Source organism: Cebidichthys violaceus, unplaced genomic scaffold (assembly GCF_023349555.1).
Source record: "Cebidichthys violaceus isolate CVI_PGR_0920_01 unplaced genomic scaffold, fCebVio1.0.p SCAF_1, whole genome shotgun sequence".
Classification (NCBI taxonomy): domain Eukaryota; kingdom Metazoa; phylum Chordata; class Actinopteri; order Perciformes; family Stichaeidae; genus Cebidichthys; species Cebidichthys violaceus.
Window position 1 is genome coordinate 6,132,696 of NW_027176262.1, and position 17,942 is coordinate 6,150,637.

Sequence of the window (17,942 nt, forward strand, 5' to 3'; positions counted from 1 at the left end):
AAATGTGTACATACCAATGATCAAAAGACTATAAAGCCATTAAAGTGTAATAGAAACCTTTTATTGGCGCACTCTTATAAATGCTTTAGTCACATTCGTACTTGAAAGATGTTCTTCTGCTTAAATGAGACCCAGTGAATCAGAGTGCACAGGCCCGGGCCTTCCTTTCCACTTCGCTGCAGTATTTTTCAGAGAGCCCTGTAGCCCTGTGCATTGACAAACACATGTCAGGTTTATTCAGCTTAAAGACGGTCGTGTCGAAAAATATCAGCCACGAAAAAAGACCCGTTGACCCACCCGTACTCACTTGAGCTCCTTCAGCTTCTTCTCTTTGATCTCATCGAGGCGCACACGCCTCTGCCGGGCCACCTCCACGAACTGATTGGCCTCCTTAAAGATCTCTTTGCGCTGAGCCACGGCTGACAGTACTTGTTCCTTCACCTGATTTTGGATGGCGTCTGCGTGACGGCGTGCTTTCTGCTGCTGCTTCTCCGCTTCCTCCTTCTGTTTGATGTCCGCTTCCTGTTGTGCCCTGTGGGGAGAAAGGTGGAAGGTGAACCGCATCCTACTGCAGGTTGTAAGCAGGCATTCTACTTTTACTCAGGATCTTAAGGTAATTCAAATTGAGTTTCTTACTTCAGCAGCCTCTCAATCTCTGCCTTCTCCCGGCCAACCTCGATGGCCAGGAGGTGCTCTTTGCAGTGAATCTGCTCCGTGCGAGCCGCCCTCAGCATCGCTTTCTCCTGCTCTTTCTTTGCCCTGAGCTCCTTCTCTTTCCTCCTCCATTCCTTCTCTGTGCTTAGTTGGTTCCTTTTAGCACGGAGCTCATCCTTCCAAATGCACAGACACAACATGTTAACATACCGAATGGTTTAGAGTCCAATGATTCTATATGGAAGGTAAGTGTCTTTAATAATCTGTCTATAGGATGATGTTCAGCAGGTACCACCTCTGTGGCAGTGGTCAGCTGCTTGTTTTATATTGCTGACCTGCTCTGACTTGTAGTCTTTTGCCTTTTCTTGCCGGGCCCTCAGCCTGGCAATCTCCAACTCCTTCTCCTTCTTCATACGTCTCTGCTCTGCCTCATATTCTGCCTCTCGCTCCTGCAGAGGTCATACAAAGTCAATATGTGAAAAAGAAAACTATATTTTAAAAGACAGAATAAATCAAAGATGAACTTAATGGGTATAAACTGTCCGTGTATTACAGTTTGTCTCTTTGTATTTTCTGCTGGTCGCTGGAGATCAGTGATAATCTCCATCTATGGAGGTAAGTCGCCTTTCTTCTAACCATTTTGTTTCGCATGTATTCCATATTCCTCGTGTCAGCCAGCTTCTCCTCCTCTCTGCTCCGCTCCTTGGCCCGCATGGTCTCCGTGTTAATGCGCATGATCTCTTCCTGCAGACGCTGCTGCTCCTCCCTCTTCTTCTCCATGGCCTGGAAGAAGACAACCAGTCAGAGAAGAAACTGACTCCAGTGCAAGTGTACTGTCCACAGCATGTATTTGACTGTGAATGCTCTCTTTTCAGGCGCTTGTGTTTGGTGTTGTCTCTGCACGGGCTGTGGCTGCACCTTGAGGTCTTCCAGGTTCATTTTCTCCTGTTTCTCTCGCGTCTGCTCTTTCTCCTGCTCTCTCATCTCGTCTTGCATTTGCTTCTCAATTAGATGTTGCTGGATCTGGTCGCAAATGTTCTGCATTCCCCTGGGATACAACACAGGCATAACAAACGCATGACAACTGCACTAAAGCCCTTTGCCTTTACTGCGGAATACAAAAAGCTTATTAAAAGGATGTGGGTGGTTTGCGTTGGTCAAGGGAATTAAAAGCAGACCTTTTTTTTTTTGCATCACTACAGTGTGGTAAAAGGGTCGTTTTTTTTAATCAATATATCAATCCATGAAGGATTTTGTCTGTGTTTCTCCTCACCCGATCCTCTGCTGTCTGCGCAGCTCATCAATCTGCTCCACGGTCTCCAAGGCCTTGCGGCGTTCCACTTCCATCATGGCATCCAGGCGCTTCTCGTCCTCTGACAGCTCTGCCTGGATCTGTTTCTTCTCATCGATCTGGGCGTCACGTGTGGCTTGACATTGAGCGGCCAGGATCAGCTGAGGGTAACACACACACACACACACACACACACACACACACACACACACACACACACACACACACACACACACACACACACACACACAGAAGTATTGATGACATTGATAGGAATAATCAGCAGCACTGACAATGACTGACGGGTCCACTTTCACGTCTACAGCTGCCTCCTACCATGTTGAGCTTTCTGATCTCCTCCTCTTCCTCCATCCTCAAGGCGTTGGCCCGCTCCAACAGGCACTGCGCTCGGTCCCGGGCCTCTAGCTCCAGCTCGGTCGGTGCCTGATTCTCATCCTGTGAGAGGTCTGCCTCATTGATTCGACGCTTCGTTTCCTCTGCAGCTCTCTGGACGAAAAAATTATAATAAAAATAATCAAATAACATTTTTTGTAAAGGGCTTATTGTCCATCTACAAGTTAAAGAACAATATTGATTGCCGGTTTTTCATGTTTCCTACAATTTCCTCCTCTTTCTTTCTCTGATAAGCCTCCCTCCGGGCGTCCCTCTCCTCCTTGGTGAGAATTTGGGATGTTGAGGTGATCCGCTGAAACTCAGCTGATGGCAGAATGAGAGAACCCCCTGAAGGATCCTTTGATGGGATCCTGGAACAACGACAGGTGGTGGTTTGTTATATGTGCTTTTTGGGTTTCAGTATACTGCATAGTCACTGAATCATTTGTTATCTCTATACAATAGCTCTGAATTATAGGGTTTGATTAGAAAGTATACATTACTTGCTCAGCATAGTGCCCACCTTTTTAAATGTCCGTGATATTATTTTTAATTTAAATTTAACTACTTCATCTTCATCTTTTAAGAGTGAATTATGCTTTTCGTAGGAGTACTGGTTTGATACCGCCACAGGCAAACTGAGAGAGTTTGCAGTTAATCAGTGAGTGTTAGCCTACCTGAGATTGCGAATGAGGTCTCTGGTGATTATTTGAATAGTATCTCCCTCTTTGTTCTTCCTGGACTGATAATGACAAATATCAGGGATATGAATGATCAAAAGTCAGGGATTAAGTTTATATGATTTCTTCCATATCTGGTACCACTGACTTCTAAAGCCTTCTACATAGATTTCAGAAGAGGCAGACAAAAACTTGAATGTCCTGCAGAAACGTCCAGTGACCCACAGTGGCAGGTGAGGGGGGAAAACAATCAATTTCGGACCCTGCTTGCAGCACATTACACTCAGTAGCAGGTGTTCAAAATGAGCATTAGTTACATAAACTGATGTTATGATCCTGAGATCATAGCAACATTAGGATAAACACTTAACGTTAGCAGCAATGCCATTGTCTATGGTGGGCTACAACATGCACCACGCTCACTCACCGGGTTTGGGCTCCCAAACAGGGTTTCATCCACCCGAGAGGTGGGAGCCAGCTTGCGGTAGCGGCGCGTGTGAGAGCTGTTCCTTGACTTCGTGGAGCTGGATGCCCGTCTCTACCGGGATACAAACATTATTACCACATTGTGTTCATACATAACCGTTCCCTATTATTGCAAAACAGATCTCCTAAATAAAGACGCCTTTGGAAAGTGACATTTGCTTCTTATTTTAAGCTTAAACTCACCTGCATGGTCCCCGGTTATTTGTGTCCTGGTTCAACGGAGAATGAACAATAACGGGAAACGTTGGCTAAATGCGAACGTTACTAATTTGTTGTTAACAAATTCCTGACAATAGACTGATGATAAGTGATTTAAATTATGCTATCTTATTCATAAACACGACGACTTCGCGACACCAGTTGAAAATGTGGCTCATGTTTGTTTGTTGCCATGGGAATAAATACGAGGGCCACACTTCCTGCGTGAAACTAAATATTTACAAACATGCAAGAATAATATAAATGAATAAGAATAGCTAAACTAAGAATTATTTAAATGCGCAGTATAAATAATTGCAGCGTTATGACAGAGTAAACCAGAAGTATTGTTTACAGTTGAATTATTGCGTTACATGATATAATAATCAGTATTGCACAGTTGAAGATATAAATTATGGGGTTATTGCTGCTGATGGGGGTTAAAAAACAAAATGTTTACAATTTACAATCAAATGAACACATCTATCGTTTTCTGGACTAGACGAGGGTAGATTTGATCCTAAAACAATGTCACCTTTAAGTTGTGAACGTATGTGTGACAATATTAAATGTCTATCTTAGTCTCAGCAGTCTACGAATAAATATACAAAATTAAATAAATTAAAAATCCTACGGGTAGTCGCATGGAACCATTTGTGCGGAGCGTGTTCCATGACGGACATAGAACGGCGTTGCACGTTGTCATGATGTAAAGTAGTAGAAAGTTGTACATGCCAGCATCGTTGTAGACCCTCTCTTGGTGGGTTTTATAACCCACCGGGTGTGTATGGGCCCAGAGCCCTTTAAAAAAGGAGCCTCTTAAAGAGAATTAAAACAAATATTTTACTATTCTAGGCCACCTCACCAACCCCGGAAGTTAGCATCGCACCGGTTCCCTCCCAACACAAATCAATGGTATTTTTCTATTGCATTTTCGATTATTGCAGAAAATAAATTCTGTAGCAATTACACTATTATGACACTTAAACGGCTTGTTCAGCATGATAATCTCCATAGATTAACACCACTGTCAACGTGTATTCAGTGTACTCTACACAGTGAAGAGGATAGAGAGTTGTTTAATTACACTAAAGACTGGTTTGGTAAAATGCGCATACGTCACATTTTACACACTACCTACCTGCAGTAAAGTATGGATGATTATGCAGTTTTACTTGAACTTGATTTGGATAGACAAGCATTTTTACAGTTATATTTCATGTTTTCTTCACAGTGACTTGCCTACAACCCTCGTTGACTTTGTATCTCTCTGATGCATCTTTCTAAACATTTTGAACCCACTGTTTGTGTCGGACAGGTCTTTTGCTGTTGAGGATCATCCCCTCACTCGCAGAGGAGCCTCCCCCTGGTCTGCTGTGACTATTGGACCCCACAGTAAATCATTAACCAAATCGCTATGAGGACTCCTTCCATAACACCCTCAGATGGAGAAACAACAACATCATTGTTGGGTCATTGGGTCATTGTTCAAGTAGAAGGACACTTTTTTTTGTAAATAGGAGCCTAAAGAAAAGAACAGATCACAAACTGATTGATTTCTTTCTCCAATCCCTCTGGCTGGCCTGCGGCGGATGGTAACAACCCAGATTAAATCAGCTCCGGGTCAGAAAAGTTGACCATTAACCTCTCTCGCTGATTGCGAGCACATCTCCACTTGTAAGCAGCTGAGTCTATTCGGTGGATCCTGTAGCAAAGTTCACTGTCAAGAAGTCTGTCAAACGACAGGAGCTTGCTCCTATTTTTGCTGGATTGGTCCTCTCTTCTCCCAGTTTTTACCATTTTTATTGGACTAAATCTGCAGCCATGGCTACAGCAGGTTATGGATACTACCGAGGCACTATATTTATGGCCATGTTTGTGGGCTACACGCTGTACTACTTTAACAGAAAGACTTTCTCCTTTGTGATGCCGTCACTCATGCAGGAAATTGAGCTGGATAAGGATGACCTGGGTATGAGACTCTTGATTTATCATCGACTTCATGCCTGATTGTTGCGCTTGGCTCATTGTCTACATACAAAGGAATATAAGTCACAATTAACGCTGTTATAGTGAGGTAGCATTTTTCATGAAAGTCTTTTTAAAACATTGGAATTGTAAAAATCTAAAGATGGATGAAACATCCTAAGCAACCCTGACTAACTTCCATACATGCTGTTACATTGACTTATCCTCACACACTATATTTCATTCATGTTTCTTGGTAGACTGTTGCAGAGAACTGTATGTCAGAAATATTTAGGACCAGACCATCTTGCTTTTTACATTTTTTATCTGCAATGTGTAAACTTCTCTCCTACTGCCCTTCCTTTGTTTAGGCATGATCACCAGCAGTCAGTCTTTGGCCTACGCTATCAGTAAGTTCATCAGTGGCGTGCTTTCGGACCAGATCAGCGCCCGATGGCTCTTCTCCATTGGCCTGTGCATGGTGGGAGGCATCAACGTGGTCTTCTCCTGGTCCTCCACTGTCGCTGTCTTCTCTGCCCTGTGGTTCCTCAACGGCCTGGGCCAGGGCCTCGGCTGGCCTCCCTGTGGCAGGGTGCTGCGCAAGGTGCCTCAGCATCAAACCCTAAATATAGACATCCGATTCAATATGTTTCTATCTTTGTAATGAAACAATAGTTAGCTTTACCTCAATACAGTTTGAGTGTTCCTTTGCAATGCATGTAAGCCTGTAGGTGGAACCAGTATTCTAATGTATGCACAGTACAGTATGAGTGAAAAGCTCCTCCTTCCCTTGTTTGACCTCACCGATTCGTCGCCATCATGCAATTTGGCATCTGTCAAATGACCGTCACACATGTTATTACCTGCTGTCAATTCAGAAGATTGCACCGGTTCAATTATTTCATCCCTCCTGTATATCAAAGGCAAGATAATGTCACTTCCTGTCAACTCTGTCATGACTCCATGTCATTATTTCCTCTCTTCTGCTGTCAGTGGTTTGAGCCTTCTCAGTTTGGGACATGGTGGGCCATTCTCTCCTGCAGCATGAATCTGGCTGGCAGCGTGGGCCCCATTATCGCCACAGTGCTGACCCAGAGTTACAGCTGGAGGTCGATACTGTTCGTATCTGGAATGATTTGTGTGGCGGCCTCCTTTTTCTGTCTGCTGCTCATCAAGAATGAGCCGAAGGACGTGGGGCTGCCCAACATAGAGGCAGCAGCCAAGAAGAGCAAAGGAGGTGAGGCTTTACTGAATGATTCAAAATGACTTTTTTTTTTTTTTGCCATTACCTCCCTGAATAAGGCACAGTCTATTCATTTTAACACAGGCAGTACTTATACTTAATATGTAGCGGTGCATTGTCCAGATGTGTGTGTGTGTGTGTTTTCTCACATCATGTGCCTCTTATGTTGTGACTAAAGGTCGGTGACTCTGTGGACTCTGTACCCAGTGTGCCCCTCTCATGTCATTTGTACACAGGCAATGTGAGAAAGAGGCAATGTTTCATGCATTAATGTGATCAGAAGCAGAGGTCCTTCAGTGAATAATAATACTCTGTCTGCTGCCTGCTTCCTGTTCAGGATCCTCCAGTGATGAAAGCACCCTGTCCGAGTTCCTGCTGTCGCCCTACCTGTGGCTGCTGTCCGTGTCCTACCTGGTGGTGTTCGGGGTGAAGACAGCCTGCACCGACTGGGGCCAGCTATTTCTCATTCAGGATAAGGGCCAGTCTACACTTATGGGTACGGAAGAGAGCGTAGAGTAGACATCTCCAGCTTATGTTGGGAAATAATGCTTTGAATTCAGTTTGGTCAGATTATATTATTCCTTGTGAATCACTATATTTCTTCTTCATAGGTAGCTCATACATGAGTGCGCTGGAGGTTGGAGGCCTGTTGGGCAGTCTCGCAGCAGGTTACTTTTCCGACAAGGCGGTGGCCAAAGTGAGTTTGCACATAGTACACATGAATCATTTTTAAATACTTGTCATATGAGAAAAGTATTGATTATAACTGTTTCCCACAATATGGCTGTTTGTTTTTAATTTAGGAAATGATGTGGGTATTCTATAAGTACACTTACTGCCCTAAGGGGTTCATTCAGGTATTTGCACCACTACTAACTTTACCCATGTAGTCTCTGCAAGGAAAGACAATGGTGAAAGTGGTGGTTTTTGTTTTCAGCAGAACTTCCATGGAGGTAGTGTACGGAGGACCGTGTCTGTGAATCACACTTATTTGCACATTCCAAGTCTCAGATGTATCACAGCCCCATAAATGACAATACATTGTCTCTGATTTTTGGTCTCCATTTTATGATTGAATGAAAATGGAATTTAGCAACAAAAGAAACCATGATAACTATTATTTATTTCCTTATTTTGAACAGCAAGGCACGAGACACTATGGCAATCCTCGCCATTTCATCCTGATCTGCATGATGGTTGGAATGTCGGTGTCCATGTTCCTGTTCAGAGTCACAGTTACTCCTGACAGCTCAAAGGTATCGGTTCGAACACTGACATCCCATTCGACAAAAGTTAATAATGAAGAGATTCTTAAATGCGTGTAAACATAATGTCACTGCCTCTCATTTGTACGTTCAGGTGTGGATACTCTGCTTGGGTGCTGCTTTCGGGTTCTCGTCTTATGGACCAATAGCGTTATTCGGAGTTATAGCCAATGAGAGCGCCCCCTCCAACTACTGTGGGACATCACATGCCATTGTTGCCCTCATGGCTAACGGTAAGTTGAGTAGTGCACATATGGAGCCTGACATACAGCCGTTACGAACTGCCGTAACACTAATAATACTATACAAATAGTTCCTCAGTGATACCGTTTACTTGGTTTAGTTTATATATTGTAAGATATACTTTTTTAAATTCTCTAATCCTTGGGAGTAAACTTGTCTTCTCCTCAGTTGGTGGCTTCCTGTCTGGACTTCCATTCAGCACCATTGCCAAGCACCACGGCTGGGAAATGGCCTTCTGGGTAGCAGAGATCGCCTGTGGCATCACCACGGTTGGATTCTTCCTACTGCGCAACATCCGCACCAAGATGGGTCACGTGTCCAAGAAGGCCGACTAAAACATCTTTACACCTCATCTTTTGCACCCAGATGAAAACTGGATACCTTAAGCCATCAATGTATTTGAATATTTTCCTAACTTGATTTCTTTTTTTTAACCATAGTACATGAATTAAGCCCTGAGATGTCGAGTGCCTTTTCTTGAAAAAAAGAAAAGTTTGAAAGGTGCTTTTCTACAGTATTAACACTTATGAGATCAATAACTAAATGTAAATGACTGCACATTATGTTTGCCATATAATGGAATGTGGCAAAAACACATCTAGAGAAAGGTTTCCTCTCTTTAAGACACTTTTACCTGGTTTAAACTGGTATGTTATACAATATCTGTTTTTAAATAAAACTACTTTGTAATATTGAATCATGAACGGAATTACAAGAATTAAACATCTTTTTTTTATAGAAAACTAAATGTGTGGTCTTGAATAAATGATACTTTGTTGTTAGGTTTCATAGTTTATGCTCAATGCTCAGCATACTACAGATAAATCACTCATTAAGTCCATATATATGCAGCCAAAAACAAATATGTGAAACAGTATGTAATTCATCTTCAAGTATTTACAAAACAGTGTATTTACAATGTGTTGACTGACAGTCCGATACCAACTTGGAAAAAGAAACAAAGAAAATTCATTTGTTTTTTCCCTTTTTAACCACCTTCATGTGAAGTCAGTGAGTCTGTTGTGGTCAGATATCATATCACATTCTGTCTAGTCTTCTCTGGTTCACGATCCGGCTCCAAAGTTGCCAGCTTTCTCTGCGATCTCCAGTGCACCCTTCAGATTCTGGTCAAAGAGTTCACACCTGAAACCCAAACATGTACAGTGACATCAGAGGACGCAAGCAATTGGATGTGTGAGTGTGGACACTTTATATGTAATCTGAAACGTAACAAGTACCAACGACTGCTACCAACTACTGGAAAGCAACAGCATCCTGATTCTCTCGTATTTACCTGATTGGCATTTCCAGAGAATAAAACGGGTTCTTCAGTGCAAAATCTGAATAGATCTCATAAATCTTCCTCAATAGCGCATCGATACCGGATTGCCGAGGATCCGCCAGCACGATGAACTTTATCCCTGAAAGAACAGCGGTGACACAAGCAATAAGAAGGACATCAGTTTAAAATAATGAGAGGATACCGAGTGGGTTGTTTTTAAAAAAAATTAAACTTAATATCACTGTCTGCTTTCTTCCACTGATAGTTGCTCATGGCTGACAACATAAAAATCATTGCACGGGGTCCTTGTTTCACCTACAGCAACACGCTACTGACCTGTGAGAGTCTGGAAGCAGTGGAGTTTGAAAACATCCGTTTCTAGCATCTCAATCCCTGAACTGCCAACGTCAGGAGACAGCTGTGAACCTATAGCAAACAACCTGGGGGACAAAACACAAAGATACGAGGTTTTAATGCTTGAGACAGGGAGCCACAGATACTGATTGGTGCCAAAATTACAATTATTAAAAGAACTGGACTGTGAGTCCAGTAGTAGGTTTAAGCATGGAGCTAAACAGAGGTGAAGTGGTTTGGTGAAGAGATGCAGTAAGTCAAATAAGTGGAACCTTTTTCCTTAATTTAAACTTGCACAGGCCTAAAAATGATGTTGGTGTATGAACGTCTATATATATATATATATATATATATATATATATATATATATATATATATATATATATATATATATATATATATATATTATATGAGCTGTAGTTACATCCTCCTGTTACTGTAGAAACACATGAATGATCCTAATCTTTGGGGAACAAACATCACTGGATTTGATTGAGCTCAGCATTGGCATACTTTGTATCAGTGTAGAATAAGATGGATCTCGGGTGTCCCTAGTTAGAAACACATCAGACCCTGAGGCCTCTTGACTTACGAGTGGAACATGGATGCCAGCATCAGCTTCTCGTTGGAGCTCAGGCGTGCCCGACCAAAGCGAATAGACACCGGGTAATTTGCAGGATCATTTAAATATTCAAGGGTGTCCTTCCCGTCTGCTGTGTTCTTGCCCACCACATCGACTCCGTTGATGGACAGCACTGCGTGGCCCACTGGAGAATGACAACACGCGCACTTAAAGTTTCAGATAAATAGTGTCAAAGATCAACTAAATAACATGCTCTAATGAAGCACTTGGAATATATGAATCGTCCATGTATTAGTACATTTACTTGATTTGTTTAGGTCTTGAGTAAACTCCCTGCTGCTAGTAAAACGAGCTAACGTTACAGTCCAAAACGTTACCTCTGATTCCGTCCCGCTGTCCGAACGACACGACGACCTTTTCATCGTGGTGCTTCAGCACTAAATCTAACGGGTAGCTGAAAGTCTTCTCGGCCTCCGCTCTCGGGACGTAGTTATCATATTGGTAAATTAAACCTCCAGCCTTGTTCACCACATACACACTGAAGATCACCATTTTTGCAACGTCCGTCTTGCCCAGCTGACACGTGTCACGTGACCGTGAAAGTGTGACAGCGCAGCAAAAAAATAAAAATAAAAATAACGTTTGTTTTTTTAATTACTTTTATCTTCGTATTCAACTCAAAACTGCCGGTATAACTATAGAGTCTATGGGTAAAACTGAGCAATTCGGTGAGCCAAACACAATTAAAAAAAAACAATAAAACTCAATTTCCCATAACTCCCTATTCCATTTCCGCATACACGGGTTGTCTAAGGGGCACTTGCACGGGTAGACTTCCTTTCGCTCCGACATCTTGACGAGGAAACATGGTGAGGACAGTTATTACACGTTTTGTCGAAACAAATTAAAAAAATGTTCCACCTTTCAGTCACTAATGTCGAGTTGTAGTTATTCGGATGATCTGGCGACTGCATTGTGCGTTCCTATATTATAACCGGAGTGTGTAGATGAAGGATTAACGGGTTACATTTGACTCATTTAGCGGCTGGCTAGCTTGTTAGCTAGCGTGCTAAGTCCTCCATGCTTTCATGTTAAACTGGGTAAATAATATTACCTGTCACTTATAATCCCCCTTAAATTACTATTACGTAAATATAATTCACCCTCTGGTCGCCAACAATGAACGACTACAATGTCGTCTATTATAACAATGAGAATAATCAATGCAAATAGCGAGTTTTGAGCGTTTTCTGAGGTCTGAGGCAAGGCCATCGCATGCCGTCCAGTAGCGTTAGCCTCGGGCTTCTGGGTCCGTCAATCAATGGAGCATTTTTTTCCATCATAAGCATCATTGTATTTGAAGACACCGCCGTTAAACCTGACATGGCCCACGTGTAACGTTAGCCTCAGTGTGAGACGGTTGGAAGGGTTACAACTTGTCGTCCTCTGTCTTTAGCCTCCCAAGCAGGACAAGAAGAAGGACGCTGGGAAGTCCAAAAAGGACAAGGACCCAGTCAACAAGTCCGGAGGCAAAGCCAAGAAGAAGGTATGTAGTGGTTAATCATCTAGAATCATCACTTTACATGTGATGTTTAATAGTTTCTGATCAGGCATACTGCAGAGCTTTCCTAATCCAAGAAACAATGTTTTTTGATTTGAGCAGAAGTGGTCCAAGGGAAAGGTTAGGGATAAGCTCAACAACCTGGTACTCTTCGACAAGGCAACCTACGAAAAGTTGTACAAAGAAGTCCCCAACTACAAGCTCATCACCCCGGCTGTTGTGTCCGAGAGGCTGAAGATCCGTGGCTCCCTGGCCAGGAACGCTCTCCAGGAGCTGCTCGCTAAAGGTGAATTTATTTGTTTTTTTCCTGCCCCATAACCCCCATTGGTGCACACTGGATTAGAAGAAGTATCTTCTTCCAAATAATATATATCTGAGTTTAGACTTAACACATTAAGAGATGGCCTTGATGTGCAGTATAGGTATTGAGTGTTTAAGGTGTGGTTTGCACCATACTACACATTTTCTGGTTGTGTGTAGTCTGTTCAGGTCAGTTTTGAGTGACCGTTTATTAGCTACACTTTTAGCGTAGTTATTGCGCACACACACACACACACACACACACACATATAAATAAAACTTGAAGCTCCTTACTCATCTGAGTGATGAGATCATGTAAGGTTATGCAAAGTAAAACTCATTTTGCACAAGTTATTAAAGAATTTAATGGCAACATTTCAGCAGTTTTTCTGCTGAAGTCTCCAAATTTTCCCCAGAAGTTTTAACAGAATTTGCTTAGTAGTTTGTCAAAGTTTTGTTCAATGGAAATGTAATTTTATTTATAGGAGCAGAGAAATTAAATGTCTGCACAAAGTATGTTTTGTCAGCTTCAATACGTGGATCCTGGACGAGTCGATTAGAAGTTGAACATTACAGTTGAGCTTCCTTCACCCTCTTGAGTAATCTCATCTGCCAGAATACATTTCTTTTCATTTTAATGCAGAGGTGCAGATGGTAACATGTTTTGTCATCTACACTATTGTGATGCAACATTAAGCTCATGTCATCAGCGCTGCTCGTTGGTGTCTTAACATTTATAAATGCTCTCACTCTACGTATCCATGCTAACGTGTTTCTGTGGCTGTTCCGTTTGTTCCCAAATGGCCGTGATTTGCATGAGTGATGTGCAGCGTGTCTACCGCTAACGTCACTTATCACAGCAGCAACATTGTTTTTGTCATCTCTTTTGAAACCCTTCACTCTTCTCTTCAAAAGATGTGTATATATAAAAGTACAAATCGCAAGATGCACAACAGTGAATGCTGTTTCAAAACATTTTAGTGATGTAGAACGTACTTGGTTCAGTGTCTTTTCTATATGAAACCTGTAACAACAGAAGGGTTTGCTGTCTGTTGGAATTAAATGAAGCATTGCAAAATGCATTAAAGGAGGAACTTTGAATGAATTGTTACCTGCTGCGTTCTAGTGACATTGTCTCACAAGCACAAATCTACGCATCTCAAGAGCTGTTACCATAAAGAGTTAAACTGCATTCATGTACATGTGGGATGAAAGTTTTCACCGACTCTGCGGCTTTGTTGTGATAAATTAATGCGTATTACTTACTTACACAAGGCAACATCATTTTCAGGCAAGCTACAGTAACACTTAACGTTCTCTGTAGGGTGCCAAAATTACATTACATTACATTACAGTCATTTAGCAGACGCTTTTATCCAAAGCGACTTACAATAAGTGCATTCAACATTGGTAATCAAAAGAACTACTAGTCACCAGAAGTCATAAGTACATACAAGCATCTAAGAGCATGAAGCAGAGCATAACTCAGAGCCAAAGTACAGTGCAGAAACAAGAAAAACAGTTAGTGCTATAAGTAATACGAATACAATAAGTGCAACAAGCTAGTATGAATACAATAAGTGCTGAGTGGAAGGCTCAGGGTAGCACTTCCTGAAGAGGTGCGTTTTCAGCCTGCGCCGAAAGATGGGCAGCGACTCTGCTGTCCTGACGTCAGTGGGAAGTTCATTCCACCACTGTGGGGCCAGGACAGAAAACAGCCGTGACCGGGTCGATCGGCCGCCAGGACCTCAAAATTAAATTGTTCTTAAACTGCAGGAGTTGTTTTTCCAGTCGTCTCTGAAGGCTATGGTCACACTGGTTTGAGATGTAATGGCTACATCAGCTGTGTAGCTGAAACGCATAAATCGCTTGTTAGAAGTATTCAAATGGCATAAAAGACGAGTCTGTTAACTCCAATAGACTAAAGCATTTAGACACTTGCTTTTGAAACGACCTGATGAAAGAGTTAACTGGTCAAGTGAGTTGCTGTGCAGGGTAATTAAAATAAAGGAACATATGAAATGGTTGTGTGCATGAAAAAGAGATTACATAAATTTGTACCGTTTTGTCTTCCAGGAATGATCAAACTGGTGTCCAAACACAGAGCGCAGCTCATTTACACCCGTAACACCAAGGGTGGAGATGAGGAGGCAGCAGCAGACAAACCACCAGAGAAACCGGAGAAGGCTGAGAAAGCTGAGAAGGCAGAGAAAGCCGAGAAAGCATAATCAGGTAAACAAACGATGGATCTGTAGCAGTTCTTTCCTTGTCTTTGTTTGTAGTTTCATCCACTGACCTGCAGCCTTTTGTCTTGCAGGTTCTCCTGTGTTTCCTCTGATGAGCTGTTTGTAATAAAAGGTGAATAAAAAATGTAAAGACAAAATCACATCCGTGTAATGGTTTGCTGTTCATGTCTCACTAACTGGATTAACTGCTAGTTTGGTCATTTTTCCAACCAGGTGTTCATTTTTGGTTGGTCACCGTTAATTCATAATTTATGTAGAATCATGTTTCAACCAGGAAAATGACTGGACCAAAATATTTGAAATAGTTGGATGGCACCATTTTGTTGTTCCATTGGTCTTCTGAGTCAGAAATGATCATTCTGTGAAAAGCTTTGTGCATACTCTCCATATTCATATGGATGTACTGTGGGTACTCTTCTCCGTCCACCTGGTATAAATAAGGTCATATTTCATGTATTTGCACTGGTCCTTGGTCTGATGATGCAAGTTAGGGTGAGTTAAAGGTAAATAACCAGTGGCCTGATGGGTGATCGTAATCTATCTTGTCCCACGTACAAAAATGATCGTGAAATTCTGACTTTAAACCGAAGTTGCTATTATGTGCAGACAAACGCGGTAACATTTTAGAACATCCTCTAAAAATACAGGCACATTGCTTTATTATTGTGGATAAATTAAATGTCTGTTTTAAAACGTGTAGCTGTGATAAAAAGTCATAACCTTTTGTACTTAAACAAAGCGGTGTCCTCCATCTCTGCTTTCTTGTGGACACTGAACATTTTTTTTAACTGGTTGGTTTGAGGCAATCTGCTCCAAACGTCACACTGGGGATTGGAGTTCACACTCCTGAGCATTTAAGACACATTCACACCTCATTTAGTGTTTAGCTTTCAGTTACCATCGGCGTCCTTGTTAATGAAAGTCAGTCCTCAATTCTGCTGCATGTACAAACATCATCCAACAAATTCAAGGAGACGTCTTCACTCAACTAACCTTGACTTCAGTGCGAGATGGATATTGTCTTTTTTGATGAAAGAGATTTATCATTTATGTCTTCCATTTTGTCTGTTAAAAGCCACAGGCAGTGAGAGGTTATGAGATATTGATAAGAGATGGCATGAAATGAAGCTATCCCTACTGTCGCATGTTTGCTCATGGCATTAGAGAGACGGGGGTCTTGTGATTGATGCGGTCAGACATCCCTTTGTCACCGCTCAGCACTACCTCGAGCAGCTACAGCGAAACAAACTGCAGGATTCAAGCCGCTGACAGATGCGCCTCTCCTCAGCTCCTCCAGCATCAGCCTGTGAGAACACAAACATTTCTGCTTTTTCACTGGAGCTGACGTCTCACGATAAACTGGTAGATTTTTTTATTTTTTTTTATTAGTCAGACCAATTGTCACACAACAAAATTCTTTATAAGTGTCTGTTTTCTGGGCTTTGGTGTGTCTTCTGCATGGAAGTGGCCCATTGAAGGAAAGACCTAATCTGTTAGTGGTGTTTGATTTATTACAGAATAAATTAGCCTTGCACAAACATTTTTTTGCTAAATAAATAAACAGAAATTCTCATGTAATGTAGCAGATGGCAAATGCCACTCTGTATCCGTTTCACCCTTTAAACTGTGTATGCACAATGAAGCTGGCTCAGAAAATCATCTTTACATGGAACTAGCTTTGCCACAGGAAGCAAATGTTAAATTCGCCCCTTTACTTGCATAGAATGGAAGTGAACGGGAGTAGAATATAAGCCAATGTAAATTTCTTGCATGTGTGCCCGTCCTGTGACACTGTCATGGATTACATGGACACTTAAATAGAAAACGGCACCTCGTTGATATCAGTAACACCTGTGCTTTTCATAATGCAGTATGACAAGTCAAATAAATCTTTTTGTTCCATAGCAGCTAGCAACCTGGCTCTGCAGCCACCTGTCACTCAAAGTTCCCTTAATTATGCATAACTTTAAGCCTTAATAAAATGTAAACAGGTGAATTGTATGAATATTCAACCACCCTACAGTTATGAACAGGGAAATAAGCTATAGAGACAAAAGAAAGTCTGCAAACACGTTTATTTCTGCTGTAAAGTGTGACATTCTAACATGGGGGTCGATGGGGATTGACTCGCTTTTGGAGCCAGCCTCAGGTGGTCATTTGAGGAACTGCAGCTGTAGGCACTTCCGTGTTTGCATCATTTTTCAACACCAAAGGTTGACTAAAGTAAAAACAAAAAGGAATGCGATTTGGAATACAGTGACAATTTCTGCTGCAGAAATGCCGGTTTACAGAATAGCTCTGCCCAAAGAAGAAGAAGAAGAAGTCTAATCAGCTAATTACCAAAAACACCTGCTTTTTAATGTGACATATTGTTAAAATAGTAAAAGGTAAAAAAAATCCTTAAATATGTAGGAATTCTTGTTTAAATCAGTTTTTTTTTTTACAGCTTCAGTTCTTGAGCACATGGGGTTAAGATGCATTTTCTTTCAGCGGTGTCTTTTTTTCAGTGTGCAATATCATCATGTAGCTTCAGGACTCTTTAACCTGTCACCAGCAATAAATGTCGACCAAGTCATCATCGGCGGGCGTATCAAGCAGCTGTCCCTGGGGATGGGTGAGTGTCCTCTTAATAGCAAAAAAAAAAAACCTCCCATAGACTTTAACATTGGAGAACTCCGTCAGTTAAGCGAGTGTCCATGCAAACTGTGTACATGCTGATATTTACATTACATCGCACATGGTGTTAAATGACGAAATATGAGGAGTCAGGAGTATGATATGCGACGCCCCTCCCATTGTCTTGGAGGACGTCCTGGTCAACCTCAGCAGTCAGTTGTCTGACATGTGAGGCTCACCTGGACCCGTAAACTATGAAAGCTGGTCCACGTGCTCACTCTCTCCCTTCCTACAGTTGACATCCACTCTGCATCGTGTTTGTTTTGCACCGTCTCACAACACACACGTCACACACTGCTTTCTTGGCTGATTTACTCTTTTCATTGTTTGTGTTAATCTTAGTTTAATAAATTGTTCTAAGCCGATGTTCTTGCCTCTGCTGGTCCCCCACACATCCCCTGAGCTAGTTTGTTTGTGTCAGTTAACGTTTAACTGCATGAAACATCTATTTTAGTAATATTGAAGGATGTCCTTGAATCATTGGTTTGTTTACCTGAAAAACATACAGAAAGTTCTGAG

At 41.9% G+C, this 17,942-nt stretch overlaps 4 protein-coding genes across 4 annotated transcripts; 2 read left to right on the forward strand and 2 right to left on the reverse strand.

Moving 5' to 3' along the window:
- Positions 1 to 22: 22 nt before the first annotated feature.
- On the reverse strand, positions 23 to 3,884 carry cfap45 (cilia and flagella associated protein 45). Its single transcript, XM_068707928.1, has 12 exons — positions 3,688 to 3,884; positions 3,446 to 3,556; positions 3,016 to 3,080; positions 2,565 to 2,709; positions 2,282 to 2,452; positions 1,928 to 2,106; positions 1,573 to 1,702; positions 1,291 to 1,437; positions 990 to 1,103; positions 637 to 830; positions 308 to 532; positions 23 to 206 (listed from the first exon to the last, which is right to left on the reverse strand). Exons 1-12 carry the CDS (start codon positions 3,691 to 3,693, stop codon positions 140 to 142), a joined length of 1,554 nt encoding a protein of 517 aa, XP_068564029.1. The 5' UTR covers positions 3,694 to 3,884; the 3' UTR covers positions 23 to 139.
- Positions 3,885 to 4,438: 554 nt separating this feature from the next.
- On the forward strand, positions 4,439 to 9,166 carry slc37a4a (solute carrier family 37 member 4a). The gene is made up of 9 exons (XM_068707941.1): positions 4,439 to 4,617; positions 5,021 to 5,674; positions 6,042 to 6,274; positions 6,664 to 6,907; positions 7,251 to 7,409; positions 7,525 to 7,610; positions 8,056 to 8,169; positions 8,273 to 8,411; positions 8,590 to 9,166. Exons 2-9 carry the CDS (start codon positions 5,527 to 5,529, stop codon positions 8,754 to 8,756), a joined length of 1,290 nt encoding a protein of 429 aa, XP_068564042.1. The 5' UTR covers positions 4,439 to 4,617; positions 5,021 to 5,526; the 3' UTR covers positions 8,757 to 9,166.
- Positions 9,167 to 9,286: 120 nt separating this feature from the next.
- trappc4 (trafficking protein particle complex subunit 4) lies at positions 9,287 to 11,208 on the reverse strand. Its single transcript, XM_068707953.1, has 5 exons — positions 11,018 to 11,208; positions 10,650 to 10,824; positions 10,040 to 10,143; positions 9,716 to 9,842; positions 9,287 to 9,564 (listed from the first exon to the last, which is right to left on the reverse strand). Exons 1-5 carry the CDS (start codon positions 11,190 to 11,192, stop codon positions 9,486 to 9,488), a joined length of 660 nt encoding a protein of 219 aa, XP_068564054.1. The 5' UTR covers positions 11,193 to 11,208; the 3' UTR covers positions 9,287 to 9,485.
- A 231-nt stretch (positions 11,209 to 11,439) lies between these two features.
- rps25 (ribosomal protein S25) lies at positions 11,440 to 14,887 on the forward strand. The gene is made up of 5 exons (XM_068707963.1): positions 11,440 to 11,509; positions 12,097 to 12,186; positions 12,304 to 12,487; positions 14,578 to 14,733; positions 14,819 to 14,887. The coding sequence occupies exons 1-4, from the start codon at positions 11,507 to 11,509 to the stop codon at positions 14,727 to 14,729; spliced, it is 429 nt and encodes a 142-aa protein (XP_068564064.1). The 5' UTR covers positions 11,440 to 11,506; the 3' UTR covers positions 14,730 to 14,733; positions 14,819 to 14,887.
- The last annotated feature ends 3,055 nt before the right edge of the window (positions 14,888 to 17,942 follow it).

What these genes read in the sequence shown, in the direction of transcription:
- cfap45 (XM_068707928.1), bottom strand. An exon ending in AGATCAGAAAGCTCAACATG is followed by an intron (nt 2,107 to 2,281) that starts GTAGGAGGCAGC and finishes TGTTACCCTCAG; the next exon opens with CTGATCCTGGCCGCTCAATG. An exon ending in CGCAGACAGCAGAGGATCGG is followed by an intron (nt 1,703 to 1,927) that starts GTGAGGAGAAAC and finishes GTTGTATCCCAG; the next exon opens with GGGAATGCAGAACATTTGCG.
- slc37a4a (XM_068707941.1), top strand. Translation starts at nt 5,527, where the DNA reads ATGGCTACAGCAGGTTATGGATACTACCGAGGCACTATATTTATGGCC. An exon ending in GTGGCAGGGTGCTGCGCAAG is followed by an intron (nt 6,275 to 6,663) that starts GTGCCTCAGCAT and finishes TTCTGCTGTCAG; the next exon opens with TGGTTTGAGCCTTCTCAGTT. An exon ending in GGGCCAGTCTACACTTATGG is followed by an intron (nt 7,410 to 7,524) that starts GTACGGAAGAGA and finishes TCTTCTTCATAG; the next exon opens with GTAGCTCATACATGAGTGCG.
- trappc4 (XM_068707953.1), bottom strand. Translation starts at nt 11,192, where the DNA reads ATGGTGATCTTCAGTGTGTATGTGGTGAACAAGGCTGGAGGTTTAATT. An exon ending in CTGGCATCCATGTTCCACTC is followed by an intron (nt 10,144 to 10,649) that starts GTAAGTCAAGAG and finishes TTTGTCCCCCAG; the next exon opens with GTTGTTTGCTATAGGTTCAC. An exon ending in TCTCTGGAAATGCCAATCAG is followed by an intron (nt 9,565 to 9,715) that starts GTAAATACGAGA and finishes TTTGGGTTTCAG; the next exon opens with GTGTGAACTCTTTGACCAGA.
- rps25 (XM_068707963.1), top strand. An exon ending in GAGGCAAAGCCAAGAAGAAG is followed by an intron (nt 12,187 to 12,303) that starts GTATGTAGTGGT and finishes TGATTTGAGCAG; the next exon opens with AAGTGGTCCAAGGGAAAGGT. An exon ending in CCAGGAGCTGCTCGCTAAAG is followed by an intron (nt 12,488 to 14,577) that starts GTGAATTTATTT and finishes TTTGTCTTCCAG; the next exon opens with GAATGATCAAACTGGTGTCC.